Here is a 25,956-nt window from a genome sequence, read left to right on the forward strand (position 1 = left end):
TCCATTGTACCCTGAAGGTGGCAACGCAGGTTGATAGGGTGGTCAAGAAGGCATACAGCATGCTTGCCTTCATCGGACGTGGTATTGAATACAAGAGTCGGCAGGTCATGTTACAGTTGTATAGGACTTTGGTTAGGCCACATTTGGAATACTGCGTGCAGTTCTGGTTGCCACATTACCAGAAGGATGTGGATACTTTAGAGAAGGTGCAGAGGAGGTTCACCAGGATGTTGCCTGGTATGGAGGGTGCTAGCTATGAAGAAAGGTTGAGTAGATTAGGATTGCTTTCGTTGGAAAGACGGAGGTTAAGGGGGGACCTGATTGAGGTCTACAAAATTATGAGAGGTATGGACAGGGTGGATAGCAACAAGCTTTTCCCAAGAGTGGGGGTGTCAATTACAAGGGGTCACGATTTCAAGGTGAGAGGGGGAAAGTTTAAGGGAGATGTGCGTGGAAAGTTTTTTACGCAGAGGATGGTGGATGCCTGGAACGTTTTGCCAGCGGAGGTGGTAGAGGCGGACACGATAGCATCATTTAAGATGCATCTAGACAGATATATGAACGGCAGGGAACAGAGGGAAGTAGATCCTTGGAAAATAGGTGACAGGTTCAGATAAAGGATCTGGATCGGCGCAGGCTGGGAGGGCCGAAGGGCCTGTTCCTGTGCTGTAATTTTCTTTGTTCTTTGAATTCAGATTGGCGGGATTGTGGAGGGGGTTGTAAAGGTGAAAGAGTTCAGAGCAGGGACCATGAAGGGGTGGAGAGGTATCCGAGGGGGGATGACCTGCTGGAGCTGAAACCCGGGATCAGCATGGATGGGATAATGAAACTCCTAACGAGTCATCTCTGGTTGCAAACTTAACCTGGACAACAGCGCGATCTTCTCTGTGAACCCACAGGTCTCTCTCTCCCTCTCTCCTTCTCTCCCTCTCTCCTTCTCGCTCTCATGCCCTCTCCTTCTCTCGCTCTCGCTCTTGTTCTCTCCTCTCTCTCTCTCCCTCTCTCTCTCTCTCTTCCCTCGCCCCGGGCCACATACTCGAGGAGCCATGCTCCGGATGTGGTACCAAATGGGGCAACACTTGGGCCTAACTAAAATGTCCACCACAGGTTCACTCCCGCAATAATGGACGCCACCTTCAAAAGGTGGAGACAGGACGAGGGACCCGCATGGTTAGGCACATGTACAGGGACGACAGAGTAGCGACCCTGGGGGAACTCACGGAGATGTTCAGTTACCAAAAGGAAACGACCTGAGATGTGTTCAGGTCAAAAACATCTTCCACAAGAAAACAACAACCGTCCCCCAGATACCAGGACACTAGAAGAACTGCTGGATGCGCGCGACCTAGAGAAGGGAACCTGTGCGGACACGTACAGGTGACTGTTGGAGGAGGTACGCTCTGCCATCCCCGGATAAGACGAGGGAAAAATGGAAGGGGGAGCTAGGTGTAGAGGTAGCGGAGGACTCTGGATCGAAGCACTGCACAGGATGAACTTCACCTCCACATGCGCAGGGCTGAGCCTAATGCAGATAAATGTGGTGCACAGAGCGCACCTAACCAGAACGAGTGGGTTCTTCCCGGAGGTGGAGGTCAAATTTGAACAGTGGCAGGGAGGCCTGGCCAATCACACCCACATGTTGTGGGCTTGCCCCAGGCTTGTCAGGTACTGGATGACCTTCTTTGAGACCATGTCCAGGGTTGTGGGAGTGGAGGTGGTGCCATGCCCAAAAGTGGCAGTCTTCAGGGTATCAGATCAGCCAGAACTCTTCATTGGAGGGGGCGGGGACGGGGGGGGGGGGGGGAATTTCTCAGGCTGGAGAAAATAAAATTTGCCAGCCACGGGTCGGAAGAAGGTTTTCAAAGCACGTGGAATCTGTTCACCAACTTGTTTCCCGACCTATTCGTAGCCAGCACCCAGTAGAGTGGGGAGGTTGGGGAGACACGGGTGAGCCACGGGACAAAGAGGAAAAGGGGGGTGTGGGGAGTGGGGCTAAGGGACGCGAAAATAAAGCGAGGTACAAAGCCTCAGGAGTCTGGTCCATGGGCAAGCTAAGGCCCAAACCAAACTAAATAGACGCTTGTAAGAACGTGTTTTGGGCATATTGAGGAATGTAAAGTGTGTATGCACGGTAGCATTGTGGATAGCACAATCGCTTCACAGCTCCAGGGTCCCAGGTTCGATTCCGGCTTGGGTCACTGTCTGTGCGGAGTCTGCACATCCTCCCCGTGTGTGCGTGGGTTTCCTCCGGGTGCTCCGGTTTCCTCCCACAGTCCAAAGATGTGCAGGTTAGGTGGATTGGCCATGCTAAATTGCCCTTAGTGTCCAAAATTGCCTTTGGTGTTGGGTGGGGTTGCTGGGTTGTGGGGATAGGGTGGAAGTGTTGACCTTGGGTAGGGTGCTCTTTCCAGGAGCCGGTGCGGACTCGATGGGCCGAGTGGCCTCCTTCTGCACTGTAAATTCTATGTAATAAAGGGGCGGGGTGGGGGAGGGGTGGGGGTCACGACCACTGTTGTAGCGAAGACACTTGCTTGTAAATATGCTTTGCTTTTTTGCCGCAGTTTTGTAATTTGTAACTTATGAATTGTTGAATATAAAATATGACCATTCAATAAAAATATATGTATTTTTAAATGCTGACAACCCAGCTGATGTTACTTGCAAAAATATCTCAAAACCCTGAAGGATAACTTGAAACACTGATTCCGAGTGGTGTATTTCTGTTTGGAATAATGTGAGGAACTATGTAGGACCCAGTGAGGAACCAGCCCAGTCTTTCCGCAAACAATTAATGAAGAATATTTATCAAGTAAAACAAAGCACATGACAAAATACTAATATACACTATAATACTTAAGTATATGAATAACTAAACACACCATTTTATCTGAAGTTCCCAAAATATTCCCATGTTCCCTGAACTCACCGAGACACCCCATTTTCCAAGCAACATCCAATTTTAGTAACTTGATAGGTCAAATCTAATTAATAGTTATCACACAATTAGGTGACCAAGTCTGGGGCAATGGTTCTTGCTGGTCTTTTGGAGGAGAATATCTGCAATATGCCGTGACTCTAAATGTTAGATGGATCAGGCCTCTGTGGCTCAGAACGGAGATGAAACTCGCCTTGGGCAGCACGGTAGCATGGCAGTTAGCATAAATGCTTCACAGCTCCAGGGTCCCAGGTTCGATTCCCGGCTGGGTCACTGTCTGTGCGGAGTCTGCACGTCCTCCCCATGTGTGCGTGGGTTTCCTCCGGGTGTTCCGGTTTCCTCCCACAGTCCAAAGATGTGCGGGTTAGGTGGATTGGCCATGCTAAATTGCCCTTAGTGTCCTAAAAAATAAGGTTAATGGGGGGGGGGGGGGGGGGGGGGGGGGTTGTTGGGTTACTGGTATAGGGTGGATACGTTGGCTTGAGTAGGGTGATCATTGCTCGGCACAACATCGAGGGCCGAAGGGCCTGTTCTGTGCTGTACTGTTCTATGTTCTATGTTGTCTGACTGTTGGATGGAGAGTTAGCCCCCTTCCCCAATTAGGGTGCGAGTAGTTATATTGTTCAATATCTTTGATATTCCTCTCTGGATTCTGCTGTCTACGTCTCTCAAATTCCTTGCCTTTAGAAGTTATCATTTGTGTAGCCTCACTGATCTCTGGTGAAGAATGTTTCTGATATGGCCATTCACACCTCAATGTCTCTAGACGCCTGCTAATCTTGTTACTTTTCTGCTTTTTTAATTTCATCTCAAATTCGCCGTTAATCTCGTTAATTTCCCACATCCCTGACAATGATCCACGTCCATGTGCACGCCTAGACATGGAGCATGGGGTCTGAACTCTATTCAATTTTTATATTTATGTTATGTATACATAAGTTCCAGCAGAGGTCCCTGCAGTCCCTCCACTGCAAAGCATCTATCAGGATGCAGAATGAAATGAAATGAGACGGTTGCTGCTGGAAACTGTAAGCATGTGAGGCAGCAACCAGAGAACATAACATTGCAGAGGCTTTGTTAAAAACGGATGTTTATTTTGCCCGCTTTACTAATTCACAATCCCTTTTGGATAAAAAAAATGTCCTTTTAATTTAATAAGGAACCTTTTGAATTTTAGTTTGTTTGGCTTGTAGTAAGTACAACTATTACCGTGGTGGCTTTATAGTTTTTTTCCCAGCATCTGAATCAGACTGACATTTCAGTTCTGTCCTGTTGGAGGTGCTGCCTTTCAGATAAGGCCTCAAACTTGGGCCTCATCTGCCTGTTGAAGTGGGTGCAAAAGATCTCTTGGTGTTAACTTAAAGAAAAAAAGAGTATGTCAGATCCCCTGATGTCCCACCAACGTTCAATCCTCAACAAACACCATCACACTAGATGGACTGGCCATCTATCTCGTTATTATTATTAGGGCTTTTGCTGGATGCAATTTGGTTGCTGCATTCTACCCCCCCCCCCCCCCCAACCAAAAAAATAATGAGTGCTTCAAAAGTAGCCTGTTAGCTGTGATGTGCTTTGGAAGGGGAGGTCCTGTGGATTTGAAGAGTGCTACACTCAAGCGAGTTTCTTCCTATAGTTTCTGAACTAACCTTTTCTATGATGCTTTGTAGCAACGGCAGCCACAGGATGTGACGACTCGGAGAGAGATGCCGGTTGAGGAGCAGGAGATATTGACGACAAGCCTGACCCAGTCTAAAACAACACTGAATGATGTGCTCGACACGCTCAAGCTGCTGGAGGAAGAACCTAACTTACTCCCAGAACCAAAGGCCTATAAAAAGGATAAATATGCTTGGATAGATGAGGTATGTTTTGACAATTGTTTTGACAAGAAAGTGAGATGATTGGAGAGGGTTCATTCTATAGATCAGGATTATCAAGTGGGCACCGAAATTGGTTTGTTCCAACCATTATCGCCTCCTTATTAGGGCCCAGCAACTCTTGGAAGGTGGCGTCAATAGGGACTACAGAGGAGAGCCATCTTAAGGAACATGAACATTTTCTCTGGTACTTGGCAGTGGGCCAGAAGCAGACGAGAAAACTGCTAATGTGGAGGGGTGTTATTCAAAGAGCGTAGCGTGACTTAAGCTCTACCGACATCCTAGACCAACAATTGCCTGCTTGTGGGTTCACTTTGGATGACCATTCTCCTGAACGTAAGGTACGCGATACCTCATCATGGAAATAGCACCCAAGTGACACAAGAGGAGGAGGCACTTGCAGCTGTATCCGTCTGACTGTCTGCTTATCATTACTCCTATTGGCACAATACCAGCTGTTCAGAACCCATACATGGCTATGTCCCTGGTTAATGTCGCCACTTAATGGGGCAGATGAAGGCTTGTACGATGGGGCTCCCAGGTAGTGATCCATTTTGGCTCTTCGGTTCCTCTTCAGCGTGAAGGGGGCTTTCTGCAGGGGATTTCTGCAGTTTATTACAGTAGGCTGCTACACAGCTTGAATGTGGGAAAGAGAATACAGCAACGTGGAGTCATGAGTGTGGGAGGCAGTAAATAGTAATGCCCCAGGCTTGTCTAACCTTCGCTGCCTTTGCATTAATTCAAATCACCCTAGTCGTTACATTGACTGTAGTGCTTTGACTTGCTATGTTTTTGAGTGACTAGTTGAACTGGTTAACAAGAAGAAAAAAGTGACAAGTTGAAAAACCATTTGTTTTTCCGACGCGTTCAAGGCGAGATCTGTACTGTGTCTTGAATTGTTTCCCTCTAGCTTGTAAGGCACATTGCAGCCTTACAATTGTTTCACTATAGCTTGTACGGCACATTGCAATCTTTAATTGTTCCACTGTCGCTTGTAAGGCACATTTCAATCTTAAATTGTTTCACTGTTGCGTGTAGGGCACATTGCAATCTTAAATTGTTTCACTGTCGCTGGTCAGGACGGCAAAGGATGAAACTGGTAAGAAATCAGGATGAAACACAATGTCGATACATGGGTAACGGTTGCTGCAGCGCCACTGATTGGTTGAGGGTGTCCTGCTTGTGTGGTCATGGCTGCTGGAATATAAAGAACAGTTTTAAGGTGGTACGGGCAGAGCCACAGCAGGGGGACAAAGAATTAGCCAAATTTGAAAACTTGTGGTCACTGGATCTCCAAGAGATTGGTGTAACATTGTATCTTTTGCACTTGCCGCCCTTGTGACTGTGTAACGAGTTGCAGTTGATTCTTAACACTTCTGATTGCTACTGTATTAACAACCAGTACGATCAGCTTGAAGGGCACAGATTTTCCTACACGTTCTCTCTTGATAAAACAGGACCGTGACTCCAGTTCATTGACGGCCGATAACCTGGAGAAGCTGGGGCAAATCGAACAGGCTTCGGGCGCGCCAAACGATGGCACTCTACTGTCTGAAGCAAAGCTGCAGAGCATTATGAGTTTCCTGGATGAGATGGAGAAGTCTGAACAGGAGCGACCAATGTCTTGTTCCTCAACGGCGCCCAAAGAGGTAAGTCAGACATGTCAACTATACAATTTTTTAAAAAAAATCCCTGTAACCCTAAAACCAGTACCAAGGAAATTCTTCACTTCAGGAAAAACACAACTGAGTTTACTTATAACTGAGTTTACTTATACATATTCACTGTTTGCATATTTCCCCTCATCAGTTAAACCACAGTAAGATTGGAAATTGCACTTTAGCTGCTCACGTGAGAGAACAGTGCTAGTGATGGAACAAGAGGCAATAAGGACACGTTTAGTCTAGTATGAATACAACAGGTTAAAATTAGCCCCATCATAACGTACTTAACATCAGGGGATATGGTGGAGTTTCTGGAGTTTAAGTTTTAGGTGCGAGAGGTGTAAGTTGCAGCAGTGTGCAGCGAGTTTAATTTTCCTTTCAGGGAGGGGGAGTCAGAACTTGGCATCTTGGACAAGGAAAGTGCAATTTGTCCTGAAATCACTGATAGACTTGAACTGGAGCAATTTTTAAATTAAATGAAACATAGGGGGCGGAATTCTCCATAGCCCGACGCCAAAATCGGGGTCGTCAATCGGGCGGAGAATGGCTTGCGACGCCGGATCTGGGGCAGGCGGCAGTTTGACCCGGTTTGTGATGCTTCGCTTCCTCCAAATTGGCATCAACAGGACACGTGCCCAGTGCAGTCGAATTACCGTTGGCGTATCTTCAGCCGCCCCGATGGGCTGAGTCCCTGACGTGCAGTCCCAACGGTCATGAACCCGGCATGCTGGCTGCGGGCAGTGCCCAGCACCGCCACACTCGTCCGTGCCGCTGGCCAGTGGGCTTCTACTAGGCAGGCGGGGGTGGGGGGGGGTTAGGGTTCCAGCACGGCCGGTGCCATGTTTCTGGCGCGACTGGTGCAGGCCGTCAGCCCAGCGCATGCGCGGCTCGGGACCCACCGATTCTCCAGCTGTTTTCCACGTGTTCCGCGGGTGTTCCACGCAACGCCGGTGCTAGCCTCTCACCGGTGTGAGGGGTTCATGCCGATTTTCCCGTCGTGATCCACCCGCGGATTTTCCTTTGGTGCCGGCACTTAGCCGTTGGATCAGAGAATTCCGCCCAGGATCTAATGCCACTCCACACGTTCAAAGATGTGCAGGTTAGGTGGATTGGCCATGATAAATTGCCCTTAGTGTCCAAAATTGCCTTTAGTGTTGGGTGGGGTTACTGGGTTATGGGGATAGGGTGGAGGTGTTGACCTTGGGTAGGATGCTCTTTCCAAGAGCCGGTGCAGACTCGATGGGCCGAATGGCCTCCTTCTGCACTGTAAATTCTATGAAATTAATTTAGTTTGGTCTAGTGTCTCAGCTGTGACTTCCTCCTGGCTTCTTGTAGCCCTGTTCCTGGCCTAACCGCTGAGTGTTGCATGGCAATTAAAGTCATTTGAAGACAATCGAACATGGTGACCTGGGAATTTTGATATTCCAAATTTTAAAATGCAGTTAACGTTTGCTGTGTCCTGTCTCCAGGTTTTGCTTTCTGAAGAAGAACTGTCTCACCTGGAACAAGCTTCAGTCATGGCAACGGAGGTGACGAGCTCCATGATCAGATTAAAACTGGAATATGAGGAAAAGAAACGTGCCATTGCCATGTTGCAGACTGCTTTGGTAATTGCCAAAAGTGTGGCTCTCAATATTTGTAGTTGCCGTTAATTTTAATTTCAGAAGTCGGGGGTGGTAAGAGTGGATTTGGATCGGTGGCAAACTGATGGATTCAAAGCTCCTGCAATCTTTCTGTTGACCATCAGCATCCTCAGTGAAACTCATGTGAGCAGTTTCAACCCAATTTATCCTAGCCTGTTGCTTGAAACAAACTTAAAAGAGGCCCTTCTTTACTTTCGGGGTGAAGCACGGTGAACTCTTTGGAGTGGGGGGGGGGGGGGGGGGGGGGTGTTGGCAGTAGTCTTGCAGCATTTCTGTCTAACACTGTGTAAAGTGTAACCAATGTATTGTTGATGTAAATGTTTGTACAGTGCCCATGCTACCGCCAACGCTGTCTGAACATTTGAAGAACTGACCAACGGTGAGGGTTGGGATTTTTCCCAACCGGGCGTTATGGCACAGAGTAGCCATCGCGCCATCCCTTTTATTTTTACTTGCAGCTTTGTTGTGTGGAACCAGCTGAACTTTGTAGCATTTTGCACTCCGACCTTCTGAGCTGATTGAACTAGACTTTATGCTTGTTCCAGAGCCTTAAACTTCACATATTAAAATTCTGCGGTTAATAATTCAACAAACGACTAACAAATAAATTCAGCTTATTTGGATGGTGGATTGGAACATGCACAAACAATCACAAAGTATCTACAGCATGAATACAGGCTTTTCAATGCAATGTGTCCACGCTCTTGTTTACGCCCCAATTGAGCCTCCTTCGCCCCTTCTTCCTTTGTCCCTGTCAACATAACTCTCCTATTCCTTTCTCCCTCAAGTGCTTATCTAGCCTCCCCTTAAATCCATCGATTTTATTGTGTTGTTCTCTGTTTTACTGTACCCTCGTGGATTGATCTGTAGTGTTGATCCAAAAGAACAATGAATCCTGTTGACAAACAAAACTAACTTTATCAACACTACTCAACTGAACTGGGTTCGACACTTATCCCTAAGAAACAAACAGTTGATTAATAATACAAAAACTATTCTTCTCTGCATCTAACTCACTACCAGATTAAACTATTCTCTATCCCTCCATCTTCAGTCTCTCTAGCTAATTCCTCATTCCTGCTGCTACCACCTTCTCCAACCTTCTGTCCCACAAGATTCAGCGTCATCCCTTATATACTAATAGGACTAGCTCCCTCTAGTGGCTGCCTGTATCCATTTCATTAACCCTTGCATTACCTTCATGTATGATAATACCACATTTATTTGCCCGTAGTAGTAATGAGTTCCACTCTCCGGGTAAAGAAGTTTCTCCTTAATCCCCTATTTGATTTCTTAGTCATTATCTTGTACTTATGGCCCCCAGTTCTGGTCTTGCCCCCCCCCACCCCATCTTAAATGGAATTTTGAAATTGGGCCCCTAGGTCTAAATTCCCCCATGAGAGGGAACATCCTCTCAGCATCTACCCCAGGGGTGGGCAACCTACGGCCCGCCAAAGGTCTTTATGCGGGCCACCAAGATCAAGTCATAAAAAAAATAAAATAAAAAAAATAAAAAAAAATAATTAAGATTAATGGGGGGGGGGGGGGGGCTGTTGGGTTATGGTATCGGGTGGATACGTTGACTTGAGTAGGGTGATCATTGCTCGGCACAACATGTGTTTCATGTGAAGTTTCTACTTTAAAATATTAATTAATAAAAATTAATTCCTTTTTTTTCTTTAAACTGAGTTACTTTGTTTTTCAAATAAATGTGTTTCTAAAGTTTCTACGTTAAAATATTAATTAATAAAAATTAATTGCTTTTTTTTCTTTAAAAACCTTTTATTTTGGCTATTTTAAATATTAATTATTTTACTTAATATACTATGCGGCCCTTTAAAATTGTGAATTTCTGAATGTGGCCCTTGCACAGAAAAGTTTGCCCACCCCTGATCTACCCTGTCAACCCCCCTGAAAATCCTAAATGTTTCAATACGATCACTTCTCATCATTGTAAACACCAACTTGCTCAAGTAAGTGGAAACATCCTCCCTATGTTTAGCGGATCAAGCATTCTCTGAATTGTAAACAATCCCATCAGATCACCCTCAGTTTTCTATTCAATAGAGACTGGATTACAGCCTGTTCAGTCTTTTCTGATGTTTATAACTTAGTTTGGTATCATTCTCACAAACTACGTTATTTCCCAAGATCCAAGAGCAATCTCATCGACTCTAAACCGCCCTTGGAGCTGGCCGAGCAAAGCACCTGGTCCAAAGGGCAATTAGGGATGGGCAACAAATGCTGGCCTTGCCAGCAACACCAAAGGATAAATAGAGCTGCTCAAACTTGGTCTATCATAGAATCATAGAATTTACAGTGCAGAAGGAGGCCATTCGGCCCATCAAGACTGCACCGGCCCTTGGAAAAAGCACCCTACTAAAGCCCTCACCTCCACCTTATCGCTGTAACCCTGTAACCCCTCCTAACCCTTTTTTTTTTGACACTAAGGGCAATTTAGCATGGTCAATCCACCTAACCTGCACATCTTTGGACTGTGGGAGGAAATCGGAGCACCCGGAGGAAACCCACGCAGACACGGGGAGAAAGTGCAGACTCCTCACAGACAGTGACCCAAGCCGGGAACGTGCAGGTTAGGTGGATTGGCCATGCTAAATTGGGTCTTAGTGTCCAGGGATGTACAGGTTAGCTTACAGAGATGCGGTGGAGGGGTGGGCCTAGGTAAGGTGCGCTTTGAGGGACGGTGGAGACTCGATGGGCCGAATGGCCCCCTTCTGCACTGTAGCTATTCTATGGTTCTGTTCAATGGTTCAAAATGGTGAGCAACAGTGGACCCAACTCCAATCCAAGTAAAACAACACTTCACATAATTTGCCAATCTGAGCAACTACCTATAAATCCTATTCTCTGTTTTGTGTTTTGTAACGACTTACTATTTGTTTTGCTGCTTGTCCCTCATTGCATGGTTGAAATGCCATACTTTCCCACCTCTCCCAAAAGTTGAGTGGCACCTAAAATCATGTGGCATCATGCGGGTGCTAGCTGGGGGCATAGCCCTCCTGTACAGGCACTTTGTGCCCACCAGAGCATTCCCCCCCACCTCAAAATGGTACCACTTTTCCTCCTCCTTCTCCGCTCCCAATTTCAGCCCTCTACCCACTTTGCCAGGGCCCATGTCTTCCTGGCCTGTCAAAGTCCTCACACTCACCTTCGAATCCAGCCCCAGCGCGTGCGTTGTCTGGGACTGCCTTGCAGTCGCAGCTTTGACCAGTGCTTCTGGTGGCTCTGTGAGGGGGCTGCCATCCATTCAAATGGGACACTGGTAGCTCTCAGAGAAGGGACTTCCTCCCAGATGGGGCTGAGGCTTTGGCCTGAACAAATAATCCCCCGGCTGGGGGATTTCCGGCCATTTGGAGGCGAGCTTTCCCACAACGTGTTAGCCCTGGGGCGGGGCCACCACAATCTGTGCCCCACCCCACACACGCACACAAAATTTCACCCAACGTATTCTGACCTTGGTCATGGGTCTACCCAAGTAGTACAGTACCTTCAGTAAGACAAATTTGGCTTACATAGTTGGATACATCCGACAGAATGTAAACAGTTTTCATTTTGTTGTGCAAAATCCTTGACCAAACAAAGCACACAGTTTTCGACACTTTTCTTATCAGTGTTTTCTTATTAGGCCCAGCAAAAAGAATTAACTGTGCGTCACATGAAGGAGACCGAAAAGGAAATGAGCCATCGATTAAAAATGCAGAAGGACGAGTATGAATCAACCATTCAACGGCACCTGGCATTTATCGATCAGGTAAAATCCCTGATAATATCTTAATGTCTCAATTTTGCAATCGGTCTTGCCCAAAAAATGGACTTAGATTGGGCAAGGTTGGCTGGCGCCCTGAAGAAATTGAATGTTGCTTATCTGCTGATAGTTTCTGCTACTGATACTCGACCTGGACATACGTCACTGACTCCTGATAATCAGTCTGCAAATGTTTCAAAAGTCTCTGTGATTTTCTTCAATTTCTTCATGCAATTTCCTGGTGCTCCCGCCAAGATATCGTTGAGCTCCTACAGACGTAAGTGCCAATGGAGACTGCAATTTGAATTGAAATGCCATCAGTTAATTCCATTGACTTTTTTTTATTTTTTCACCAGGCTTTCTGGTACCTTCTTTTAAAAAAAATTAATTTTAGAGTTTCCAATTAAGGGGCAATTAGGCGTGGCCAATCCACCTAGCCTGCACATCTTTGGGTTGTGGGGGCGAAACCCACGCAAACATGGGGAGAATGTGCAAACTCCACACGGACAGTGACACAGAGCCAGGATCGAACCTGGGACCTCGGTGCCATGAGGCAGTAGTGCTAACCACTGAGCCACCATGCTGCTCTTTCTGATACCTTCTTGATAACTGACGGGCTAGTAACATTCCTTGTCTCAAACTCGTTGAGCCAGCAATGGATTTTCACCATTTTTTTCTTTGGACGAAAGGAATATCTGAGAAGGGATACAAGGCAGCTCTGGCTGCACCGGATCCGCACCCACTGGCACTTGCGCACCCATGGGTGACTAAGTTGTTACGATCCCAGGTGATGTTTTAACTGGAGGAAGATCTAAGAAAGGAAACCTGGCTCAAAATACCGTGGGCTGGATTCTCCAATTGTGAGGCTATGTCCGGAGGAAGTGTCTAGTTTTACGATGAAATAGTCGGCGCTGACCCCGCACTGATGCTCCGCCCGGTGGGGGGGGGGCTAGCAGTCGCGCCATGTGAAATCCTCGGTGTTCCCGCCATGAACGGCTGGAGAATTGCCGGGTCCGTGGCCGCGCATGGTGACGGTCTGCAGCAGTCGCGCCGTACAACATGGCATTGGCTGCGTGGAGACTGGGCCTGCCAGATAGTTCCCCCTTGTAACTCCCCCCCCCCCTCGGTACCCCTGGACCACCCCTCACTAGTCCCTCCAGCCCCTCCTGAAGCCCCCCCTCACCGCCGGCCAGCGGAAAGGCCCCCCCCCCCGGGACTGTGGCGGCACAGGACACAGAGCCCAACGCCGTCGGGAAGTCGGCCCATCGGGGGAGGGCCTTAAGATAACATCCTGAGGCCGTCCCAACGGCGTGCGGCGTACTCACCGGTGATGCCGTTTTGGAGAAGGTGGAGCATCCGAAAACAGGCCCCCGATTTCAGCGTCAAAAGGGATTCTCCGCCCAGTCACCGAATACGATTTCGGTGTCGGGCAATGGAGAATCCCGCCCTGTAACTTTTGATTTTTTTTTAAGAAAACGTGGACGAACAGAGTCACAGGACCACTGATAACAAAGAAAAAACATTTGCTATACATGAAAAAGTTGGATTATAACACAATACTCTGTTAGCTCAACAATTACACACCGGTTTTAAGATGAACATGCATCACAAAGTACATCGTAAGCTACAATGGTCTCATTAACACACAAAAGTCCTTTTTAAGCACACAGAATGATTGTGGTCAAATACATGCACTTCGTTCTTAGTGTCTGTGGATTTATCCTCAGAATCCCCCCAGATGATTGTCATGTGAGACTTTCCAAACTCCACTCCCAAAAAAACACGCTTTAAAATCTTCGTTCACAATCATGCTTTCTGTTAGCTGTTTGCATTCCGAAATTCAGTCAATGTTTTCCAAATGACACTTTTAAACAAAGTTTCTTCTCCACTACAGTGAGTTCAGCCCACGATTTACACCAACACCTTTTTGATTCCTTTGTCTTGACTGCTGTACAAACTGTTCCCAGTCTCTAGTAAAATGACATCAAAAGTTTTGATTTACCTCTTAACCCCACTGTCCCACTCGGAATCTATTTACTGCAATTGTGTCTCTAACTCAGAACCCTTTGCTTACACTTCTCTGATTTCTTCTGAACAATACCTGGGTCTCCATCGTCTTAGAAATTCTTTCTGTCCCAATTCCCTGGTTATCTGAACTGTAACTTGTTTCTTAGGGATACCACGCCTTTGCAACTCCCTTCTCCTGTCGAGCTTCTCCTGGAGGAGTTGAGAGATATTCACTCCCCAGTGTACTGACCCCAGCGGCCAGCAAATTCAGCTAAAACTAAGGGGCAGCACGGTAGCATTGTGGATAGCACAATCGCTTCACAGCTCCAGGGTCCCAGGTTCGATTCCGGCTTGGGTCACTGTCTGTGCGGAGTCTGCACATCCTCCCCGTGTGTGCGTGGGTTTCCTCCGGGTGCTCCGGTTTCCTCCCACAGTCCAAAGATGTGCAGGTTAGGTGGATTGGCCATGATAAATTGCCCTTAGTGTCCAAAATTGCCTTTAGTGTTGGGTGGGGTTACTGGGTTATGGGGATAGGGTGGAGGTGTTGACCTTGGGTAGGGTGCTCTTTCCAAGAGTCGGTGCAGACTCGATGGCCCGAATGGCCTCCTTCTGCACTGTAAATTCTATAATTCTATGAACAAAGGGAATCCTGTCCCTCTAGAAAGTGGGTCCATGTTGCGAAGCAACGCCTTATCCTTCTCTCGGCTCTTATTTACTCTTCATGCTGAAACTGGTTCTAAGCACAATTGAATGATTGTTGGAACTTAATCAACTCCCACATATACAAAAACCTTTGTCCAGCATGAATCTAACTATGGGTGTTACCCTTCCTTCAACAGAAACATTACATTAAACCCACTTAAAACTATATCTTATTTATAATGTTTACCAATACAAATATAAATCCCCCAAAACGACTTTTGCTTTCCTAATAAAGTGTAGTGACAGTCGGGAGGTTGGTGGGGTTCCCACTGGGCAACAGGGCAGGTTATCGTGCCATGTCTCCTGCTTTTCAGCTCATCAAATGTGCGTCAGTGAGGAGCTTGTTGAATCTCGTGGTGGGACAGGCAGTGATTCATTCGCTCCACCGTTACCTCATGGAGTGAAAGGACCCACCGCCACATTGGAACAGCGCCCCCACACACACACACACACATGCACACACACACACGGTCACTCTCTGCAGCCCAGGTGTTGGCATCACAAAGACACAAATGGCACCAACAAGGACCAAACCCTCAGTTCCAAGATTCCGGAGAAACTCCTCCAGGACAGGCGGGAAGTCCTTTTTCCCCAGGAGCAGGAGGTCCACCACTGCCTGGGAGGAGGTCACCAGGGGGGTCAGCTCTTGTGGCACAAAAAAGGACTGCCCTGCGGTGCAGGAAGAGAACGGCAAAGTGGCTGCCTCACTTCGCCAGGGACCCGGGTTCAATTCAAAACTTGGGTCAATGTCTGTGTGGAATTTGCACATTTTCCTCGAATCTGCATAGGTTTCATCTGGGTGCTCCGGTTTCCTCCCACAGCCTCAAGGTTTGCAGGTTTAGCTGAACTGGCCATGCTAAATTGCCCCATTGTGTATAAAAGGTTAGGTAGGGTTACGGGAGTAGAGCGGGGGCATGGGCGTAAATTGGGTTCTCTTTCAGAGGCATGGTGCAGACTCGATGACCGAATGGCCTCCTTCTGTAGCGATTCTATGATTCTGCTGTGGCTCCGGCATACGAGTACATCAAGGTTACCATTGGAAGGATAACGGCTACCTCGGAAATCCAGGCACAGCAGTTTCTGCCACGTTTTTGTTTGGAACTGCATACATTTCGCTAGCCATGGGCGCGCTCAAATTGTGGCAAGGCAAGAATGGATGGCTATCCCGACCCCCTCCAGGAGCCGCTTTTCCTCTGTGCCAAGGGAAGGGCCGTCGAGCACCCTCAGGGAAGAAGAGCATCAGCCAAACACCAGGAAAATCCACCCAGGACACTCCCAAGGATGACCAGCTTCTCTAGCTCCCCTCTGTGATGCCATTAACTCCCGCAGCTCCAGCCAAGGATGGTGCACTTGCCCCCATATGGGAGATCCTTAACGTGCCAGGACAATCCAGGCCCTGGGCCTCCAGAGGATGCCAGAATCAACTCCGACAACAGAGGCGTAGCAGTCAGGAGGCCGTCTGCACCGCTGCTGTGAATGTTGGGAGGCACCAAGCCTTCATGGTAGAGTTAGAAGTTAAGTTCTGATAACGCAGTGGTGGTACTGGTGTTCAATCACTTTGGACCTTTGTAAATATATGTTGCTTCTCTTCTGCAAAGTCTTCGGTACTGAATGGCTCTTCCATATGGTCATACTGTTAAATTGCATGTGAGGATGCCTGAAGATCTGGCTAGCATGGATTGCCGAATCCCTGTGTTTGGTTACAGGTTAAATCACCACCAGTCAGCTCTCCCCGTCAAAAGGTAAAACAGCCTCTGGCCCTCTGGGACTGTGGCAACATTTATTCTGGAGCTGCTACATATTCATTAGTTAATCCACAATACATTTCAATATAAAACAAGCGAAGGAAGCCTTGTTTGCTCAAACAAACAGTTTCATCTCTTTCACAATAGACAGTTTAAAAGGGATGTGTACCTTTAACAAACGGTTAGATTCACAGCAGTTATGGTTTGGATGTATGCTCTACTGTAAAATGCCCCGACTTATTTTGATCAGGGAAGATTTAGTTTTGTTAACAATTAACATATTTGCAACCCTCCGTGATGAAGAGTGACATATTTTATGCACGTTAATGCTTATTTCCAAGGCGACCGTCACAAAGCCTACATTTTAAAGCATTTCATTGTTCAAGTAATTGATTTAGAAAAGCAAATCTCCAGATGGCTGCTGGGTCATCAATACTATGCTCCTGAGCCATGGAGTGAAGCTCCCTTTACAGCAAGCACTGCTTAAACTGATAAAGTCACCCTTTGCCTTAATACTGACTTTGCATTCGTTCTAGTCCAAGTAATCAGCCTATCTAAAGAAGTGGCGTGTTGGATATAATTTTCATTTGAATATCATGTGCTGACATCTGTGTGAAACTATAGTCTCTCACATCCTGTGTTTCTCCCTGCTGCGGGAGAGTTGGAGCTGAAACCTTTGTGTATTAGCCCTATATAATCAAGAGAAAGCCCAGCTTATCCTGGGGGCATAACATGGAGAACTGGATATGGACAAGTAGGAGCCGCAGGTGACAAACCATAGACTTGAAATACTTTTCATCATTCCTGTGCACAGTATAAAGGTTTCAGCTCATCTACCCTCAAAAGGAAATGCTTAATTAACATCATGTATTGATTGAGTCCAGGAGCCCCCGCAGGCAGTGTGCTGGCTCGGATGGTGTGCGCCATTTATGTCTTTGCGTTTGCGTTTGACCATACTGAGTTCCACCATTTGAGATGTGGCAACTTCAGCGATTCCTGGAGAAAAGCACCAGAGGTCAAAAAAACCAGCGCGATACATCCGTACTTGCTCATGCTCCACCATGACCTGTGGTCACAGGAAAAAACAACCGTTTCAGTTAACAGAGTCCCAGGTTCGATTCCCCGCTGGGTCACTGTCTGTGCGGAGTCTGCACGTTCTCCCCCTGTCTGCGTGGATTTCCTCCGGGTGCTCCGGTTTCCTCCCACAGTCCAGAGATGTGCAGGTTAGGTAGATTGGCCATGATAAATGAGAGTCCCAAAACAATAATTCTTAGAAAGATACCCAAAGTTTTTGGCCCATGGCTGGCCAATAATTACAGTCACCAGATTTGTAAATTTAAACACGATTACTTTTTATTTATAACAAGAACGATAATGAAATATGCAGCAAATACAACTGGTTAACTGTTAGCTAATTCCTAATCCCCCGCACCCTAATTCGTATATAATATCCATACATACACAGCAAACAAACACAGAGGGGAAGAGAGGGGTGAAAATAATAAGTAAAAGAATAAAGAATCTTTGTTTCAGATGGTTGTCTTCAAAGCTCAACTTCCATCAAACTAGGCTTTCAGGTCAAGCTCCCTGTTTTCGGTCTGCAATGGTTTTCACCATAGATTCATTCCTCCAGGTTCTCTATAGGTTCAGAAATCCAGCAGCTCACAGTATTTCTGGAGAGTGAGTGAGAGCGAAGAGAGGGAGAGCAGGCACTCCCAGCTCCTTCTTCCCTGAACGTCCAAGACCCAACTCCTTGGGGCTCTGGAAATCATCCCACTCGGGTAAGATTCAATCACCAACTGTTACTGGGCAGAATTCGGCCTTTTGGCCAATTCGTTGGCTACTAGCCAACCATTTGAACCTAGTCCCACCCCATCTCTCGGATGCAGCCAACCAATCGAACCTAGTCCCACCCCATCTCTCGGGTGCAGCCGACCAATCGATCCGAGTCCCACCCCATCTCTCGGGTGCCACAAAATCTGAGTTCTGCTGCTGGAAAACTAGCACCATATTCTATGATACAACTTTTTGAATTCCTCATTCTGTCTGCTGCTCGACTTTAGATACATGACCACTCCATGATGCATACATGCATCTTAAATGATAATGGCCCAAAAATAAAGGGGAAATAAGGGAATCCACAGGAAGGATCCTTAACTTCAAAGAAGGGGGCTGAGTTTAATGTCACCAAATTAACTTATGGTTCAAAATTAGGTGGGAATATCGGCTGTGAGCAGGACATAAAGAGACTGCAAAGGGTTATGGATAGGTTAAGTGATTCGGCAAAAAAGGTGGCAGGTTGAGTATGATCTGGGGAAATTTGAGGTTGATCGCTTTGGGAGGAAAAGTAGAAAAACTATGGGCGAAATTCTCCGACCCCCACGACGGGTCGGAGAATAGCGGGAGGGCCTTCCCGACATTTTTCCCGCCCTCCCGCTATTCTCCCCCGCCCAACTCCCGACCCGAACCGTTTTTTTACGGCCGGCAGCGATTCACAGCTGCTAGATGGGCCGAAGTCCCAGCCCTTTACGCCGTTTTTACGAACGGCAAACACACCTGGTCTGGCCGTTCGTAAAAACGGCGTCACAAACTCGCTTTTTATAACCATGGCACCGATTGGCACGGCAGTACCACGGCCGTGCCAAGGGTGCCATGGGCCCGCGATCGGTGGGCACCGATCGCGGGCAGCGGGCCCGCTGCCCGCGCACTCTTTCTCCTTCCGCCGCCCCGCAGTATCCATTCGCGGGGCGGCTGAGGGGCAACCCGGCCCGCGCATGCGCGGGTTTCGCGCAAATACGCGATGACGTCATCCGCGCATGCGCGGGTTGGAGTCTTCCAATCCGCGCATGCGCGGCTGACGTCATATGACGCGTCAGCCGGCGCTAACTCCGGCAAGCGGGCTTAACGATATTCGTTAAGCCCGTCATGCCGGAGCCTACGGCGTCGGGCTGCTCACCCCGACCGGGGACCAGAATCGGTTCCCGGTCGGGAAGGGGCGCGCTGGCTGGCGGGTTTGACGCCAGCCTTACGATTTCTCCCGTTTTGGGAGAATCTCGCCCTATGGGCGCGATCAAGCGGCTGTGTTAGCTGCAGGCGCAAATTCCCTTATGGCCGCTGATTCTCGCGAGAGGCCAAAAACAGGATTTGCGCCGAGGAGATTTCCGATCTGGATCTTCCGAGTCCCCCCTCCTTTGATGTGATCAGAAACAGATTTGTTTGAATTTGAAACCATTATACGGTACCGAGCGGGCTTATCGTCGCATCTTCCGTCCTCAACAAATCTTCCCACCCAGATGTCACACCGGCACAAATCATTGCCCCTCTTTAAAACTCGGGAATGAGGCACCATGACCTGAGAGTGGGAGATAGGAGGTAAGCTCCACTGAGCACCAGGGAGACCAGGGGACGCAAGTGGGGGGCAGCTGACAGCGGTCATTGGCTTTACTCGCGGGGCTCACCAAGGTCGTTACCGGTGGAATACGAGTCTGCTCTCTGTGGTATCGGAGTCTGGGGCGGGGGTGCCTGTCACTGGGGTGGGTGCGTGGCACATGGGGTGGGATCTGATCGTTGCCGTACGACCTGGTCAGATAGGCAGAAGCCACGCTGCCAATCTGGCCAGGCTGCATGAGACAATTAGCCCACTCCAGAAGGGGGGGGGGAGGAGGGGATGGTGTTGTCATGGGGTGGGGTCTGGGTTCACCTGAGGATTAGCTATACAGTAAGCTGAAATATGGAGGGATGATGCCAACGAGCTCTCTGAAACCTCCAGCTTAACTAAGCAGGGTGCCTATTTCTCCTGAAGGAGGAACCTATTGTGCCCAGTTTGTATCCCGAGGTTCATGCTCGTTACACTAATTGGTCCTTGAAGCTTTATGCTTTGCACCACCAGCTCTTCACAGTTTAAAATACAAGGCTGAGACTCAACTTTAGGTGTCAGGGCTGCCAGTTGGGAGCTCGGGAACAAGTGGCAAGGGGGTCACATGTCCCTAGGCTTCCCAAAGCCTACAAGGAAGGCGAGAAGCACAATTCCATTCAGAAGTAACTTAAGCTTATGAAGCCTAAGAGTGGTGAGCGTCAATTATCTTTAATACAGTTACACATCGGAATTAGACAGATGTCAGTGTTCCAGCGCTACAAGTGCCTAATGTCACCCCTGCCCAATCTGTGCACCTGCACTTTCTTAACCTTGTGTACCTTCCCACTATGTCTAAGTGCGACCCCAGGATGCAGATCTGAGATGGAGGCGGCCTGCAGTCTACCATTCCCTGATGCTTGAGATGCCCCTTGCGGGTGTCCCTGGAGGGCCAGGACCTGGAATAAACCTTTTCACACAGCAAGTGGTTCGGGTCTGGAATGCACTGCCTGGAAGTGTGGAGGAGGCAGGTTCAAGTGAAGCATTCAAGAGGGCTTTAGATGATTATTTGAATAAAAACGATGTGCAGGGGTACGAAGGAAAGGCAGGGGAGTGGCAATAAGTCATGATGATCGTTCGGCAAGCCAGAACAGACGCAATGGACTGAATGACCTCCTTCTGTATAGTAACAATTCTGTGAGGAGAAGGGCTGGACTATTTAGGACTGGGATGAAAATAAATTTCTTCCCAAGGAGGGTTGTGAACCTTTGGTATTCTCAAGCCCAGGGGGCTGTGATATTCAGACATTAGGTGCATTAAGGGCTAAGATCAATAGAATTTTAGGCTGTAAAGAAATCGAGAGATTGTGAGGTCTGGACAGAAACGTGAAGTTGAAGTTGAAGACTAGCTATAATCCTATTGAATGGCAGCAGGTCAGGCTTCTGGGCATATTCCTCCTCCCTCTTCATTTGTTCTTATAATTATTAAACAAATCAAAACTGTACCTTCCAACTTGGTCTAACAAGATCAGGTCTGCAAACATTTTCGGTGGGTGCTTTTTGCATTTTATTCTTCCTATTAATGCTCTGATCTAGTAGTTTCCTATGTTGGTTCTGCATGTCTTTCTTTCCCAAGTTGGCAGCAACAGATTTCCTGGGCTCTTAAGTCAGGTATCTGTATTTAACTGACATACCAGTACATTATTTATTTCAATGTATGCAGTGGGATGCTTGTACCTTTTTCTTTTGAAAGCATCCAGTGTGCTTTGGAAGCATCCAATGTGCATGTCAGCATTTACCAGGGATTATCAGTTGAAAAGTAATAATTAGTTGATTTGCTGTTATCTCTCTGGAAGGGAAATGTTTGGGCATTTAAAAATCGACAGAAGCAACTACAATTGAAGACAAGCATACCCCTTGGAAATGAATTACTATAATAGGCAAAGTGCTGCAGATGCTGGAAATCTGAAATAAAAACAGAAAATGCTGGAAAAACTCAGGGAACCTGGCAGCGTCTAGAGGGAGAAACAGAATTAACGTCTCGGTTCGTTTGGTTCTTTTTCGGAACTGAGATGGAGGGAAAATCCGTTAGGTGCTACGCTGTGGTAGGAACAAGAGATAGATGACCAGGTGCGGGGGCGGGAGGAATGCTTTTGCATTGAGACACAAACATGTGGGATATTAACAAAAGGGTTCAGATGGAGAAGAAAAGTCACAGTCTAAAGTTGTTGAACTCCGTGTTGAGTCCTGAGAGCTGTAATGTGGGTAATGGGAAGGTGAAAGGAATTATTATATTGCTTCAAATAGAATTTCCCAGTACTGTGAATATTGTAAAACAAAGGTACGATGGACATTATCGATACTTAGACGTTTGTCAGAAATGTGTGGAAAGAATCAAATATAAACATTTTATAAAGGATCGGTTCAAAGAAAAAGATTTAACCGAATCTCTAAATACTCTTTATAGACTGCTTTTTCTTCTGGATCTTCCCTATGGATATTACCAGATGGTTTGTTTGGTAAAAGGAGGTATCGAACAATAAATTCATACCCACATAATGAAAGGGTCAATAAAGTTTCAGCTGGTGCTGTAGGGACCCTCCTCACTCATGCCTTAATTAACAGTAGCTGAGTGAGGAGACCTTTGTTTTATCGTTTTGATTGGATGGGCCCAGACGAACAACAAACTCAACTAATCTTACCATTGGGTTCTTCTCCCACGCCCACATATTCTCTGCATGGACATTATCTCTCTGTTCAATTAGAAATAGGTACTTAAGAAAGAGATCATTCCCCAGATGGTTCAGCCACTTTAGTCATAATTTAAGTCGTACTCATTCAGTTCTAATCTGTGGTAAAGTAATTGCTCTTTTTTTTGTGGTGGGTGGGGGGGGGGGGGGGGGGGGGGTGTCTGAAAGTGTTAATTTGTGGACATTGGGCCAGGAAAGGATGAGGCCAGACTAATGATACCTCCATTCCTGTGCCAATTGGCACAAGTCACCTTTCAACAACCATGTAGTTACGCTGGATGAGGGATAAATGTCAATCAGGATTCCGGGCTGGAAAACTCCCTTGTTCGTCTTTGAATAATGCTTTTATGCCCACCAGAGGGGGCAGATGGTGCCCAGGGTTAACTTCTCATCCACGTATCGGTACCTCCACTATTTCCCTCAGTGTTGCGCTGGAATGGGAACCCTAGATTTTGTGCTCTGGTTGTTGGAGTGGAACCTGAATCTGTAACCGTCTGACTCGGAGACAAGCGTGCCACAGGAAAGCAAAGATTGACACCTTGTTTTATTGGTCAACCAAAGAGCCCATGGGCCGACATGATGGGCTAATGACTATGGTGCTGTAGGTTTGTGTTACCAAGGGCAAAGGAAAAGTTTGGTAGATAAAATTAAAACTCGACAATTAACAATAACTTTGAATTGAGTGATGATAAAGGTTTTTTTAAAATCCTTTTGGGTATATGGTTGTATTTTGTAAAGTAGGCTGTGCGCCTATGTCCATGATTAATTAAACTGGGGGAAAGGTTAATAGAGATGGGTTGTCTACGATAGCTGAGAGATAAAAGGTTAAGGTAGTATGTTCATACATTTGTCGTGAGAGGCTATGGTGAGGTTGTATTTTCAAGTAAATGAGTTGGGTTTACAATTTGCATTAGGAGATAGGTAAGGATTTGGGTCTTCAGTTGATAATTTCAAGGGAGTGTAGAAGTGACAAGGGACTATTGCAAGTAAACAGGGGAAAGTTCTTAATTGTTTATTGACCCAAAAGTGGAGACAATAGGAAAACATGAAAGATTTTTGTATTTTGGAAAAGTTGTGTTCAAAGAGTTGTTTTTTAAAATTCATTTACAGGATGTGGGTGACACTGGCTCGGCCAGAATTTATTGCTCTGCCCTAGTTGCCCTTGAGGTGATGGTATCTGCCTTCTTGAACCATTGCTGTCCATGTGGTGTAGGTTCATTACAATGGAATCGGAGATGACAAAGGAAAGGGTATTTAATGAAACAAGCCAAGCTGAGTTGTGGCGGCTGCCTAGCGGAGATGGCCAGTAACCAGTCTGTGCTGGGAAAAGGTGTCAAGGTTGTAACAGACATTTGGTCAAGCCAGAAAAGTCTTTATTTTCAAAAAGCTGTTTGTTTCTGAACCTTTTGGGATTTCCACAGCAGAGGAGAAGCATGTGAGGTGTCATGGGGTATACCTTTATTAAAGTGACAGCAGTTTTTCCGTGGGTAATATTTGGGATTTGTTGGAATTTTTATAGTAAAAAATGTAAGAGGGAGTTATTGCCTAAAAGATAGTATATGTGTGTTATGACCAAGTGATTTTTTGGGGGGTTTGATATTTTGTAACACTGTCTTAACTACGTAACATTAATCTGACGTGTTGAAGTTTTTTCTTCTTGTTAATAAATCTTCACATTCTTAAAATTCTAAAAATGTCACTCGAGTTCTATTCTACTCGGATCAGTAGTTTTTTCTTTTCGTTTTCAAAATGCAAAAAGGAAAGCTATGAACAGGAAGACTGGTTTCCTCCGAGGTTTAGATTATTTAGCAAATAACATCTGCTATGGTTGTAACAATCAGCATTAATTTATATTGCATTTGAACTTTATTAACTTATTCATCTTTGGCATCGTCATTGTTAGATCATTATCGGTGCAGTTATTCTTTCAAAGTGTAAATGTATTCTTTATTTTTCTGGTACAATTATATTTAAACAATTGCAATGAACTAATGATCATGTGTGTATATTGGGTCGTGATGAGGGTTGAGTTTAAATGTACTTTCGCTTGATGTTTTGTCATGTTGATGGAAAGTGTTTGAGTTACATCATCATTTGTCCTTGGCAGCTGATAGACGACAAGAAGGGGTTAAATGCAAAGTGCGAGTCGATGGTAAATGAACTGAAGCAGGTGGACCAGAAATACATGAAGAAAATCCAACAGATGCAAGATCAACATGAAATGGTGAGAGACTCCAAATTTAACTATCTAGAATCACACAGAATTTGCAGACCGAAACGGGCCATTTGGCCCAACTGATCTGTGGCAATGCATATACTCCACCAGCCTCCATCTATCTTATATCATCTCACTCTATCTTTCTATTCCATTTACCCTCACATATTTACTTAGCTTCCCTTAAATTATTAAATTCACCTCCGGTGGTAGTAAATTTCACATTGTCGCCGTCCTGTGAGGAGACCAGTTTCTCCCGCATTCGTAAATTAGTCTATTAGGAACTAACTTCAATGTATAGCCTCTTGCTTTGAACTTCGTGAATGTGGAAACATCTTCACTACCATTACCCTCAAACACCTTCATAATTTTAAAGGGATCCACTAGGTCCTCTAGAGGTCTTTCTCAAGAGAAATGGGTATTGCCCTGCTCAATCTTCTCTGACAATTGTACCCTCTCAGTTACAGTAACATTCCATTCTATGTTTCTTGTACATTCTCCGCTATTTCTATACAATATGGTGACCAGAACCATGCACATTACTCTAAATATGGTCAAACCGAGAAACTATACAAATTTAACGTAACTTCTGTGATTTTGAATTGAATTCTTCTGGAAATGAATCCCAGTGCTTTGTTTGGACTCTTATGTTCAGCTGCTTCACTACTTTTAAAAAGATTTTTGCATCTGCACAGTCCCCTTGCGTTCGTTGCGTTCCCCATGTGTTCGTTTCCATTTACCTGCCCATACTGCAAGCTTAGTGCCATTGACTTTGTCGCAGTTTTCCTTGGTATTGTCTATACCCTGCAATCAGGTGTCTTCAGCAATGTGTACTTCTGTAGTGCCTTCACCATAACAAAACTTTCCAAGGCAGGGAAAAACATGAGCTATCCACCAGCTCTCTGGCACTGTTTGCGTTTCTGCTCAATGTTGTTATAGACAGGTATTTATCCTCTGCTATGTCTTCCTTAACTGCGTTGACTAGTTGCCGGACTGTCCAATTGGTGAAAGCCAAGATATCCTTCTGACTGTGCTGAACCTCGATAGTTTTGCAAAGCCAACGTGATTTGAAAGTGGTGTCTTGCAAAAGGTAGTGAAAACAAAATGGACATAAGACACTAATGAAGACACAAATTAAAAATCTGATTCCTACATTGAAAAGGGAGAAGACAAATCCCACCAACGATAGTCAAATTAGCTGAAAATTGGTGGCAGGAAAGATATTAGAATCTCTGCTCAAAGATGGAACTCGAAAAATATCTACAACGGTACAATAATCTTCGCTCAACATGAAATCTTTG

At 46.3% G+C, this 25,956-nt stretch overlaps 1 protein-coding gene across 4 annotated transcripts in view; it reads left to right on the top strand.

Moving 5' to 3' along the window:
• The window catches only part of cep131 (centrosomal protein 131), a 117,281-nt gene that overhangs the window by 47,425 nt on the left and 43,900 nt on the right, over positions 1 to 25,956 (top strand). For all 4 annotated transcript variants that reach the window (XM_038777085.1, XM_038777087.1, XM_038777086.1 and 1 more), the window contains 5 exons: positions 4,603 to 4,797; positions 6,270 to 6,461; positions 7,946 to 8,083; positions 11,766 to 11,891; positions 24,548 to 24,664. In XM_038777085.1, the coding sequence (XP_038633013.1) occupies positions 4,603 to 4,797; positions 6,270 to 6,461; positions 7,946 to 8,083; positions 11,766 to 11,891; positions 24,548 to 24,664 (768 nt within the window). The remainder of the gene's footprint in view (positions 1 to 4,602; positions 4,798 to 6,269; positions 6,462 to 7,945; positions 8,084 to 11,765; positions 11,892 to 24,547; positions 24,665 to 25,956) is intronic.

This window comes from Scyliorhinus canicula, chromosome 18 (genome assembly GCF_902713615.1).
Source record: "Scyliorhinus canicula chromosome 18, sScyCan1.1, whole genome shotgun sequence".
NCBI lineage: Eukaryota > Metazoa > Chordata > Chondrichthyes > Carcharhiniformes > Scyliorhinidae > Scyliorhinus > Scyliorhinus canicula.